We start from the raw sequence: 12,085 nt of genomic DNA, 5'->3' as shown, positions 1-12,085 counted from the left end.
TTGGATATTTGGTCTTATTTACTATTCAGGATAAAAGAGAGGACAAAGAGGAAAAGATTATGTTTAATAAACATGTGGCTTTGTTTTGTCCTTACTAATAGAAATATAATGGGTCTTTAAGATTTTTTTGGGTGGGGGTAGGTCTTGAGGTAGAGTATCTTATAGCTCAGACTAACCTTGAATTTGCTATATAACTAAGGATTATCTGAACCATTGATCCTCACCTTCCCTTTATAAAGCTGGGATTACACGCATGTGTCACCATGCCCAGCTTGAGATCTTTACCTTTAAAAAGGACACACAGGTATACAAGTTTCATTCTAAGTTCCACACATGTAACATACTTTGTTTCTGTTTACTATTCCATCACCTTCTTGCCCCCCACCATTTCACACTTCTTTATGGCTGTGTAAAGGTGGTCAGTTCATCTCCAGCTTGATACCTTCAAGTCACATGTCCTAAGCGAATAGTGGCTTCAGTAACAAGGACTTGGAAATAGTCCTCACAGGAACTTAAGCAGGAACAGAGGCTGGGACCATGAAAGAACACTGCTCACTGGTCTGCTCCAGACTCATATGCAGCTTTCTTACACAGCCCAGGCCTATCTGCCTAGGGATGGTACTGGGACAGTGGGCTGGACCCTCCTATATCAATTTGTAATTAAGAAAATTCTCCACAGACATCCCACAGGCCAATTTGATGGAGACAGTTCCTCAACTGATCGTCTGTCTTCCCAGGTGACCCCAGGTTTGTCAAGTTGATAGCTGAAGCTAACTAATAATGTGTATGCATTCATTTTGCATATTTGACTTTCCTCAGTATGGCTAGCCACTAGGTTTCTTGATGTATATTGCATTTTGAAACTCTTCAACCTTTGCTAACTTATAACCTTTGAAAAATGAAGTAGCCACTACAATTAATCCTGCCTGTTTTAGTGCTGTTTATAAAGAGGTCCCATCATATAGCATAGTGTTCAAGAACTTGGACTCTAGAAGCCTTGTTGCTTGTGTTCAAGTCCTGGCTTTGCTGCTTACTAGCTATGTGACCTAATCTTTGTGCCTTAAGTCTCATGCCTACCTCAAAGTGTGGCTTCACGGAGTAAAGCTTTATAAAGTGGTTTTATCACAGAATAAACACCATATGTAAATATTTCCTATTGTTATTCTGTATCCAAAAATACGGTGCAAAAGCTGATCAGGTAGATTGATCTAAATCTACTCTATTTTTAGGTCTCTTAACTGGTTCCAGCTAGTGCTCCTGCCAGACTTAGGACCTAAAACATGAACATTAAGTTATAAAATGTTAAGAGATACACTCAGAACAATGCTTACCTTGGATCATGAAATATCTTATTAAAACCAAGTCTTGGGTTGAGATTATGGCTCAGTTCAAAAACAAAACACTTGTTTTAAATATTAGTGAATATATACAAATGTACACAGTTACATATGTATATTCTAAGTCATATCACCCAGTAGGTTGGGTCCAGTAACTCTGATCTAATTGCCATGTAGCACAGTTATAATCTGTAACATTCAGTTTAATTTGCAAATTGTGAGGCTCCATTGAAACTTATTTTAAGTGGTATGTCTACATCTTTTTCCTTTTTCATAAGCACGTAGTAAAGTGCTTATGAAGGTGTGTGTAAAGCTTTATTAAATCCATATACATTAATACAAAAGCATTGTACTTTAAGGCAATTTAACAGTTCACAGCCATTCTGAGTATTTTCCTTTACATTCTAATTGTTATAGTTTCAATTTTATCATTGTATTGGTGAGATTTTAGTTTATTGAAACAAGTTCTTGTTAACTTGCCCAGGCTTGACCTCCAACTCAAGTTCCTCCTGTCTCAACCCCCCCCAGATTAGTTAGAACACAGCTTTACCTAGCTTGGTGGTTTTTAAGATTTTTGTTTTATGTTTATTTTGCCTGCCTGAATGTATATGCACCACATGTGTGCCTGGATCCCTTGGAATGGAGTTACAGGTAGACGTGAGCTACCATTTAGGTGCTGGAAACCAAACCTAGGTCCTCTACAAAAACAGCAAATGCTCTAAACTGCTGAGATATCTCTATCCCTGCCCCCCAAGTCTTTAAGTGATAAAACATCTTTTGAGGTTAATAAGGTCCTGTCCTGTCCCATGCCACCCCCACCCCTCAAAAACTTATCAGTTTACTCTAATAGAGCCATCTTTGTTCTTCTAAACTGCTTGTAATGATTCAGGATACAGTGTATCTTGGTGGAATGGTCTGTATACTTGAAGAGATGTATTCTGCTGTGAAGTAAAATACTCTTGTTTATCAGATCCACTTGCCTGGTGGTGCTCAGTTTTTTTGTTATTGATTTTCTGTGTATATACTGTTTCTCTAAGAGAAACATGTTAAGGTTTTTGTCTTTGTGTATCATCTGGTCTCTTGTGGAGGGCAGTACTGGGGATTGAACCTAGGACTTCATACAGCTAGGTAACAGCTCTACCTTTCCATCTTGGTGAGTTAGATATTTTGCCTAGGGTAGTATCTGCTCTTATTATATAGCCTCTCTGGCTTTCTCTAATATAGTTACATTGTCCTTTTAGTTTTGATTTTATATCCCTTGAATGGCATTTTCTGTAAACAGCACATAGTTTGGGTTGTGTTTTTCCCTGAGTCTGTCTTTATGTCGTTTGCATTTAATGTGATTAGATTTAGTTCTACCATGTCGTGCAACACTAGTTTTGACATTGTTTCTCTTTTAGGTCATTTGAGCATTTAGTACTCCATTCTTTTGATCTGTTATTATACTGATGTGTCACTTTGTGTAGGTTGTTTAGTCATCGCTCTTCCACCTGCAAACCACCTGCAAACCACCACATACATCAACAGCTATGAATGTTGCCCAGAGCACTTATGTATGACATTGTGTTGCAACATCAAAAAATTGGCCATCCTTACTAGAATAAGGGTTTTATTCTTAAATATCTAAGAGTGAGCATTTTCTTTTTTCAACAACTATACTCTCACCTGTTGCCAGTTTTCCATATAAGTACTGTAAACGCTCTGGTTTAGGAAGCTCAGCCTCCGGAGTTGAGGGGATTTCAAAATCGGAGGAGCTCTGTGAATCTGCATGTATGCTAGTTGGTAATGTTTCCTCCTCAGGTGGGGATTTCCTGTCACTCACAGTGTCTGGTTCTCCAGTATGAGGAGCTCCATTTACTTCTTCATCTCTGCTTTTCAAGTCACAGTAAGTCTCTTGTGGATAAAATTCATTCTGTTCCATTTGAGAAGCAGAAATATCCTCTTTGTTCTTTGGCCTATAGGCATCCTTGTCCAAAGATGTACTATCCCCACCACTTTTCTCTTGGGAAGATAACAAAACAGTATCACACTGGCTGTCCCAGCCTTGACTTCCTTGATCTGTTATGTGTGTTGACTGAGATGAATTCTGGGAAGAGATGTGAGTGGATTCCCCATCAGAGTCACTGACAGGCTTTGGTGACTGAGATCCCCCTGTCTCTATGGAGGAAGGTAAGTTTTCCAAACATTCTTCTGTGAAGTCCTCTTTTCTTGTGAAGAATACTTCCCACTGTGGCATGTCTGCAGCAGCATTTTGCTGGGGGAGTGTCACAGGGCCCAGACCCCGCTGTGCTGAAGGCGGGGTTTCCAGCTCTTCTTCACTGTCACTGTTGGATTCTTCACAGTCTATAAAGTTGGCCAAAGAAACATTCCGCATACCATCTGCTTTGCCGCATCCTGGGCTTTGTCTCAGTTCAGGCTGGTCTTGTGGCAGTGCCTTCATTGAAAATACCTCAGGGTGAAGAGTTAGCTGGTACGGAACTTTGTGCCTTAAAGGTATTGGTAGAGGGTCATCAAAGAGGTCATCGTCCTCCTCTGAAACAAACAAAACAGTCATGGTATGTACAAAACAAGGGAAAGTTGGGAGTTGTAGCATTTATCAGTTTTAAATCTTGGAATTGTATTAAACACAGGTGCCAGTCTCAAAGAGAAATGAAAAAAAGAGAATATAAGTCTGTACTTCTCAAATGTGAATGACCACGAGACTCACAGGGTGACCTTTTTTCCTTCTTAAAGGATTTTGTTTTCTGTGTGTGTGTGTGTGTGTGTGTGTGTGTGTGTGTGTGTGTGTGTGTGTGTGTGCCCATGAATGAAGTGCCTGAGAAGGCCAGCAGTGTGATCCCTGGAGCTGGAGTTAAAGGCAGTTTTGTGAGCCAACTAATGTGGATACAGGTTTAATGCTTGTACCCATGGAAAATCCACAAAGCATTTTAAGAACTATGGGATATAAAGGTCTGGTCAACAACCTTGTAGAAAATGATCTGTAAACCCACAAGTCTAGTTCTACACCCTCTGCTCTAGGCCTTTTTGTGCATGAGCTACTGCTCCTCAGCAAATAAGCCTCTCTTTAGAGCAAATGGAGACCATAGCAAAAAAGCACAACTGGACACAATGCAGAAACCAACAGATCATGGAGAGCACAGCCCCAGCAAATGTGTCTACATCTTCGCGCCTGTATCTATGGCTCAGGTAATATTGTGGAAGAGGGAACTGAAAGACTATAAATGAGCCAAAATACCCCAAATACCAAGCAGTCTGCTGTGACACAGTCTCTCCGAGAAATGGCTGTATAAACAAGACAGAACAATGGCAATATCAATCAATATTGATGTGGAAAGGGGGAGGTTTTGCAGGGTTCCACCCTCAGACAAAAGGTGTCTGACTTCTGGGAGAGGGAAATTAGCCTCTCCAGGGAGAAGCCCCTTAGTGCAAAGTTGTTATCACTGAAACCATACATACAACAAAACAGTAAGTTGTATTTCTTTGTTTGTGCACATACGTGTGTGTGTGTGTGTGTGTTGTGTGTAAAATAATAAAAGGCTATAAACTTGAGGGAATATGGGAGGGGCTGGAGAAGGGAAAAGGAGGGAAAGTGATTTTAAAACCCACTTAATAAAACCAGTGACATATTTATAAAATACATTTTAAAATGTCTAGTAGATTTCCACTAAATTGCTTAAATAACAATACCTGTTCAAATACAAGAAAATTATCACTATAATACACACAAGAAATGATAAATGTACAGAGTCTACAAAAGGCAGAACCAAAGATTAAAAACATGGGAAAAGGGAAAGTGATAAATGGAAATGAGTGTTAATTTATAACGGTATCAATCCATATAAAAATTTTTTTGAAGATGTGAACTTGAGGGGGCTGGAGAGGTGGCTCACTGGTTAAGAGCTCAGTCTACTACTGTTCCAGAGGTCCTGGTTCAATTCCCAGCTCCCACATGGCAGCTCAGAACTGTAACTCCAGTTCCAGGGGATCTGACATCCTCATACAGGCACACATGCAGGGAAAACACCAGTACACATTAAACAATGAACTTGGTAGGTGCATAAAAGAAACAGACTTCCTTTTAAGACAGAGAAGACTACCAATTCCAGTGTGCCTCTAAAAAAGGAAATGGAGTCATTAGGTAGGACCCTGATCTTACATGTGTGGTGTCTTCAGAAAACACCAGAGGCCTCCAGCTCTCAAGGGCTCTTTCCACTGTTAACATGCATGAAGGGAGGGCCCTGTAAGCACAAGATGGTGGCCAACTACAAACCATGAAAAAAGCCTCATTGAAAACTACCTCGGCAGTCTTGATTTTGGATTTCCAGCCTCCAGAACTATAAAAACAGTGCCCTATCACTTCCTGTTAGACTGGGAGGGGGGTGTTCTAGATTGTCCAAATTCCAGTGTTCTCTTTGGCAAAGTCACACTGACATCACTTGGAAGTTCCTTTACAGGTTTAGCTGTACTATGTGTAGATTAAGGCTTTCCCTATATAAGTGTTCAATAAATAGCAAGAATCACTTACGGCACTCCACTGAAGGATAAAAATCTGAAGTCTTAACCACCAAGCATAGCTGCTATAAGTTTTTTTTTTAACTTTTTTTTTTTTTTAAGATTATTTATTCTATACACAGTATTCTGCCTGCATGTGTGCCTGAAGGTCAGAAGAGGGCACCAGATTTCATGGATGATTGTGAGCCTCTATATGGTTTCTGGAAATTGAACTCAGGACCTCTGGGAGAACAGCCAGTGCTCTTAACCACTGAGCCATCTCTCCAGCCCTGAAGTTTTCGTTTCTAGTCAGAGCTTATCTGTTCTCAACTATAAAGTGTAATAGCAATATAAGAAGGTAGGAACTAGTGGAGAAGAACTGTTCATATAACATCCCTGCTTGGTCTGATGAGAACCAAATGCAGCCAAGGCTCTTTAGCATCTACTAAGATCCTAGCAAAAAAACGCTCCAGGGTCCCACACAGCCCTCCTTCCAGCCTACACCGGTCACAGGGTGTATTTTGGGTAGACCAGAACTATTCTTACCTGAGTCTAGATGAATTGTTCTAGTTCTCTTCAGTTTTCCAAGCGGCTTGTACCTTGGTTCAGTACTTTGGGAAGATCGGCATAGAGGCTTTAAACTGACATAAATCAGATTATTTGAATTTTCCTTTTGTGAAAGCTGCTGAAGCATAAACATCACTGATAGCACTCAGAACAAAGGTGTAGGGAGATCATGTGAGCAATGTTTAATGAAGCTCCTACAACTTAATACACTGGCCAATGGAAGGGAAGCACTTAAAAGACTACATAGTTGGTACCGATCATGTGCAGAGGGAACTGCCTTAGCAGATTAAAGCCAAGCTTGAATCTTTGCTCTTAGAGTGTAGGAAACAGTGCCAGGAAAGAAAGAGGATTAAGTAACCCATTGACACCCAGCATCCAGAAAGTAGAGGACAGGTTCTTCCTGTCTATTGGCACGCAAGAATCCCACAAATCTGATGTGATTTCAGAGCCACAGGCAGAAAGCTAGAACACAGAAATGAGATCTGAAGGGTCCATCCTCACCGAGGGCTATACTACCTACTGTCCTGGGGGTCTATCTTCACTGAGGATTACCTGCTTTCCTGGGGATCCAACCTCACTGAGGGCTACACTACCTACTTTCTGAGGGGGGGGGCAGTCCATCCTGACTGAGGGCTACACTACCTACTTTCTGAGGGGGGGGCAGTCCATCCTGACTGAGGGCTACACTAGCTGCTTTCTTGGGGGTCCATCCTCACTGAGGGCTACACTACCTGCTTTCCTTCTGTCAGAGTGCCAGACCCTTGAGGATTAGAGCCAGCACAGCAGTTGGACAGCCATGAAGCTCCCAAACCTGACTAGAGCCAGACTTGTTTCCACTTGTCACCTTCATCTCAGGTCTGTGAAATTCCCTGGCTCCAATCCATGTGATGCCTCCATAATCGGCTGTCACTGCCTCTCTCTGGGGCCATTTCATGCTTCCTCTTTAGGTAACTTGCCAAGTGAGGGTCACTCTCCACCCACCCACCTACAATAGATCGCCCAACAGAAATGCAAGATAGGAGAATATACATTTCAACAAGCACTCCAAATGATTCTAAGTATGTTCCCATTTAAATCTACAAGACAATCTTAAATCTCAGCCATCAGGATCAAGTTCTTAACTCTTGCCTTGCTGGCCAGCATGTTGCTTTCTTTGCACTACCATGCTTTCTGGCTTGGAACTCACACATTTACTAAAACAGCGGTGTCCAGACACAAATCACCTCATTACCAAGATAACCAGACTCCCTATTAGTCTCTATGATTACTTTCTGTCAGCTAGTTGCTAACTCAGCCTGACCCAAGGATGTTTTTAATTAATTCATGCAAATGGAAACTTGGGGTTCACAGTATGATTGAGTATCCCACAACATATTCCTAATCTGTTGATTTGCTGGTTAAGATTGGTTTTGAAGTGATCTAGCCAAATGCACATTGTAAGTAATTTGTGAACAGGTTCCACATAGGACAAACTGACATTACCTGCACATTCTGCCCACTAAAAATGACAGGAAGAAATAGAAATAAAGGGGGAAGTTACAACAGAAATGGGTTCTCTATCTGTAAGTTGTCAGGCATAGCTTTCCCATCTCCCAGCCAGAACCAATAGCAACACAAACAGAAGCCCTACAAACAAAAACTACTCACACGTCCATGACCTTGTCCACGGTGAGGCCTATTGGAATGACATTTGGATATGCATTCACCGGACAGATGTAGCTCAAAAAATCTTTTATCTGGAGGTAATATAAAATACATCAACTATGTCTATGATGGAAAATTAAGGTGTTAGTCTATTCACAGGGGAAGAAATGAAGAGGTGACACACAGACACATTGGGGTATTACCCAGCCATAAGGAACAAATTATGTCATTTGCAGGCGAATAGATAAAACTAGAGATCACTGTGTCATGCAAAGTAAGCCAAACTCAGGCAAACCACATTTTGTATCATATGTGGGGCTTCTACAGATACACACTTACATGATATGTGTACAGACATGCGACAGGACAGCAGGAGAGGAACTGTGGGGAGTGAGGGTCAGAAGAAGCAGTCTATAGTCTGTTTTCTTTCATTTGTGGGAACTAGATTTAAAACAATATATAATGAAGATGGATGGGGGACTTTTGGGGAGAGGAAGGGGACCAGTGAGGAGGGAGAGGAAAGAAAAGAGAGGGCAGTGACAGGCAAATATGAATGAAGTAGGAAGATATATTTGTATGAAAATGTCATGATGACATGAACAAAATAATGTTCATTATTTTGTATGCTAACTAAAATATTAATTTGAAAAAATGAGGGTGTCAGAAAAGACAGGTATGGGAAAGAGCAGCAGAGCTTCCTCATGAGCCTGCTTCAGTGCTGGCTGCATGCAGGGGCCACCAGGGGACCTGCCAAGCAAAAGACACATGCAATGCCTTGGCCTCACTCCCTAAACCCTCCCTGAGCTGGGCTACATGGGGTCTGGGAACACATATTTATACTTTGTTCAGGTTGTGCTCCACAGAAAGAGCTTGAGTTCTTGATTAATGGGATCTAAAGACTGTGTCTTTTTATAACACGACATTCACTTCTTTGTTCAAGGCCATTTACCTACATTTGACAAACCTTCTACCATGTGAGTTTGAATATAGCTGAGTATTCACCATACTAGACACAAGAAAACAAGGTCTTGTAAGTACACCTCTTGCCATGTATAATAATCATCACCCAGGCAACTGCATCTTGGAGATTACTGGATTTGTTCTAATGCCTATTCTTGTGGTTACCAACCTGGGAAAATCAAACTCTTCTGTTTATTATGTCTCAGATTGCAGTCACTAAAGTAAGCATGCAGTCAAGCCTGGATGTAAAAACACTTAAGGGATCCAGAGGAAGAGCGAGTCCAGTAGTGACCACTGGTGGCCCAAGGCCTGCAGGTCTCTGCTAGCAGCCAACACAGGACAACCTGCCTCTATGCACATTTCTCTAGAGCCAGAGAAAGGACCCCTTACCATAAAGTCTGAGATGCTAGATGCAGTGTCTGAAAGCTGTTTACACAAAGGCGGATAGGGACAGGGAGCACACACAAGACTGAAATGGGAGGGGCTTCCCAAGCAAGGCTGCTAGCCAATGCAGGTTGTATGTACTCTGATGGGGACATAAAACTGGAAGTGTTCCAGGCCCAAGACCCTTTTTGTATGAGTGACTTGAAAGACTACACATACTAATTCCCTTCCTAACGATTCTAAACAATTATAGTTTAAAACTTTAAAACATTCATAAGTATGTTGATTTGGGGGAGGGCATGTTGAGAATGCTAAATAAATAGGAATTCTGTCACTATTCCTCTTCAGAGTTCTACAACCCAGGCAAACCTCACTTATCAGATCTTGGTAAGCTGTGATCTAAGTAAGTCTAAGGCTCAGACTCTTCATTTACAGTAGAACCAGGATACCACCTGTAAAACACTGCCTCCAGTACCCTCTGGCTAGAACCTGTAACTGGTGAAACATCTACTGCTATTATTCAGAACAAAGTTGGTATCAACAAAGCAAAGACGTGATTTCCCTCTAGGAGACAGATGACTGGGGCACAAAGCAGTCAGCATCTAACTCTAATGACCAAATGAGGACACAGAGCCTTGGGGATTTCCAGGGACTATGAAAATGGCTCCTTTAACCTAAAGAACACCCATTCTTTAGGCACTTTTCATGAACAACTGTTGTATGTCTTAGGAAGGCATGCACACGAAAAACACTACTTGTCCCTGAAGTGCCTGCCTTGCACGTATGAGGATCTGAGTTTGATTCCTAGAACCATGTAAAGATGCTGGCTATAGTGGCACACACTTGTAATCCCAGTGCTGGAGAAGCACATAGGAGCATCCTTGTGAAAAGCCAAACCACCTCACCTAATTGCTGAGCTCCAAGCCAATGAGAGACCTTGTTACAACAGACAGCATGATGGCCTTCCTGAGGATATACCTGAAGCTGTCTTCTGGCCTCCACTAATATGCACATCGACACCCCCCATACATATATAAGCACGTGTATATGTACACCCCACACACATGAAGCCCCATGGTGATCAACCGCAAAGGCCGTGGGCAGTCACCAATAGTTAGGAGCTCATGGGTCCTCTTACCTCACTGTAGGAGGAGTGAAAAGAAAAACAAGCTCGGTATGAACTCTCTCCCGTCCTACGGGGAAGCAGAACACAAAAGGACACTTAGCAAAGCTAAGTGGTGTCACAGGGTTGAGCTCCCACTTAGGCTGTTTGGGTGTGAAGCCATGTGGCTATGAGGAACTGCTTCTTAGGACAGGAGTCAGCTTCTTCAGACATGGCAACCTGCTGTAGATATTCTAAATGGCCCAAATTGAGATGGGTGCTACAGTATCAGGCCACTGTGGAGGCGCCTCCACTGTCCCGTGTGCTGCCCTTCTTTCCAACTCCAGTCTGTGATGCACAGCACAGCCCTCAGAGGCCTTCAGAGTCCAGCCATCTTATCCCTCACTGTGGAAGTCCCTGGATATACTGTCATAGTCTGGAAAAAACATCCCTTCGTTTTAAAAAATTTTTAGATGAAAAAGATAATTCCCACAGTTAGAACATCCTCTCCTTGGGCCCCTGCAGATCTGAGTTTCAACTACATTAAATTCAACATTTCACCCCCGAGTTTCTGAAGACACGGGGCACTGATTCCTTACCTCACTATCACGTTTGTTTTTCTGGTCCTCTCTCCAAACCACATGGTGGACGGCTTGATGCTGATTGTGTGGAGCATGGTTTTACTTTTGGAAGTAATCCCACAGGGTAATTTATTCCATTGAAAATACTCTTCTGCCTGAAAACAAAACAAACAAACCAGAAGAAAGACATTTGTTTTAAATTCTAGTTACATATTTTCAACAAAGCTGTTTGTAGACTGGCGTTCAAAAGCACTTGCAGGTGAGTTTTTGGTCATGAAAGAAATGAACACACAAGGAAGGGAGCAGGTTATTCCAAACTGAGAAATTCTCTACAGAACACCTGGCCTGGTGCTTCAATGTCCTTAGTATGAGGGAAGGGAAAGAAACTGCTGGAGAATAGGTTGGTACCAAGTGAACTCTCAGGCTTAGTGAGTGGCACACCGCTGGAAGATGAGTTCGAGCCCCACCTGGACTATAGCAGCCCAGACCTGTCTACAGTAAAAACTCCCAAAAACGAAAATCAAAAGCAAGCTACTCTTTGGGCTGGGTAAGTTGCCACATGATGACTTGGAAAACAGAAGCAGGAGGATGGAAAGTTTGAACCTAGCCTATGCCACAATAGCCTGAATCAATGTGAGACCTCCCACTTATTACCTACTTTCTTTTAACCATCCAAGAGTCTACTGAATATGTAGCTATGTATGATTAAACAAATGCATGTGCACTAGAATAGGTAGCCTACTTATCACCAGGAATAGTCTGCAATATGCAGCTCTCTTATTGAGAAATAAATAAATATATATATGTGTGTGTGTGTGTGTGTGGTGTACATACATGTGTACATACATACATACATACATCTCCAAGAGGTACCCAAGGAAGCCAGAAGAGGGTATTAGGTCCCTGGAGTTGGATTTATAGGCAGTTGTGAGCTGGGAACCAAACTCAGGTCCTTTGAGAGATAAACAAGAGCTCTTAAGCATGGAGCTGTCTCCAGCTCTTCTGGTGTATAGCCCTCT

General features: G+C 42.0%; 1 protein-coding gene across 2 annotated transcripts in view; it reads right to left on the bottom strand.

Moving 5' to 3' along the window:
* The window catches only part of Dclre1c (DNA cross-link repair 1C), a 50,273-nt gene that overhangs the window by 17,429 nt on the left and 20,759 nt on the right, over nt 1-12,085 (bottom strand). The window contains exons 10-14 of one of the 2 annotated variants that reach the window (XM_051205898.1): nt 11,085-11,221; nt 10,522-10,576; nt 8,043-8,131; nt 6,375-6,469; nt 3,003-3,869 (exon numbers count right to left, since the gene is read on the bottom strand). In XM_051205898.1, the coding sequence (XP_051061855.1) occupies nt 3,003-3,869; nt 6,375-6,469; nt 8,043-8,131; nt 10,522-10,576; nt 11,085-11,221 (1,243 nt within the window). Of the gene's footprint in view, nt 1-2,929; nt 3,870-6,374; nt 6,470-8,042; nt 8,132-10,521; nt 10,577-11,084; nt 11,222-12,085 lie in introns of those variants that run through there. The other variant, XM_051205897.1, reaches the window with a different exon arrangement.

The sequence above is a fragment of the Phodopus roborovskii genome, unplaced genomic scaffold, assembly GCF_943737965.1.
Source record: "Phodopus roborovskii unplaced genomic scaffold, PHOROB, whole genome shotgun sequence".
NCBI classification, from domain to species: domain Eukaryota; kingdom Metazoa; phylum Chordata; class Mammalia; order Rodentia; family Cricetidae; genus Phodopus; species Phodopus roborovskii.
This window is presented reverse-complemented; position numbering and strand designations above follow the sequence as displayed.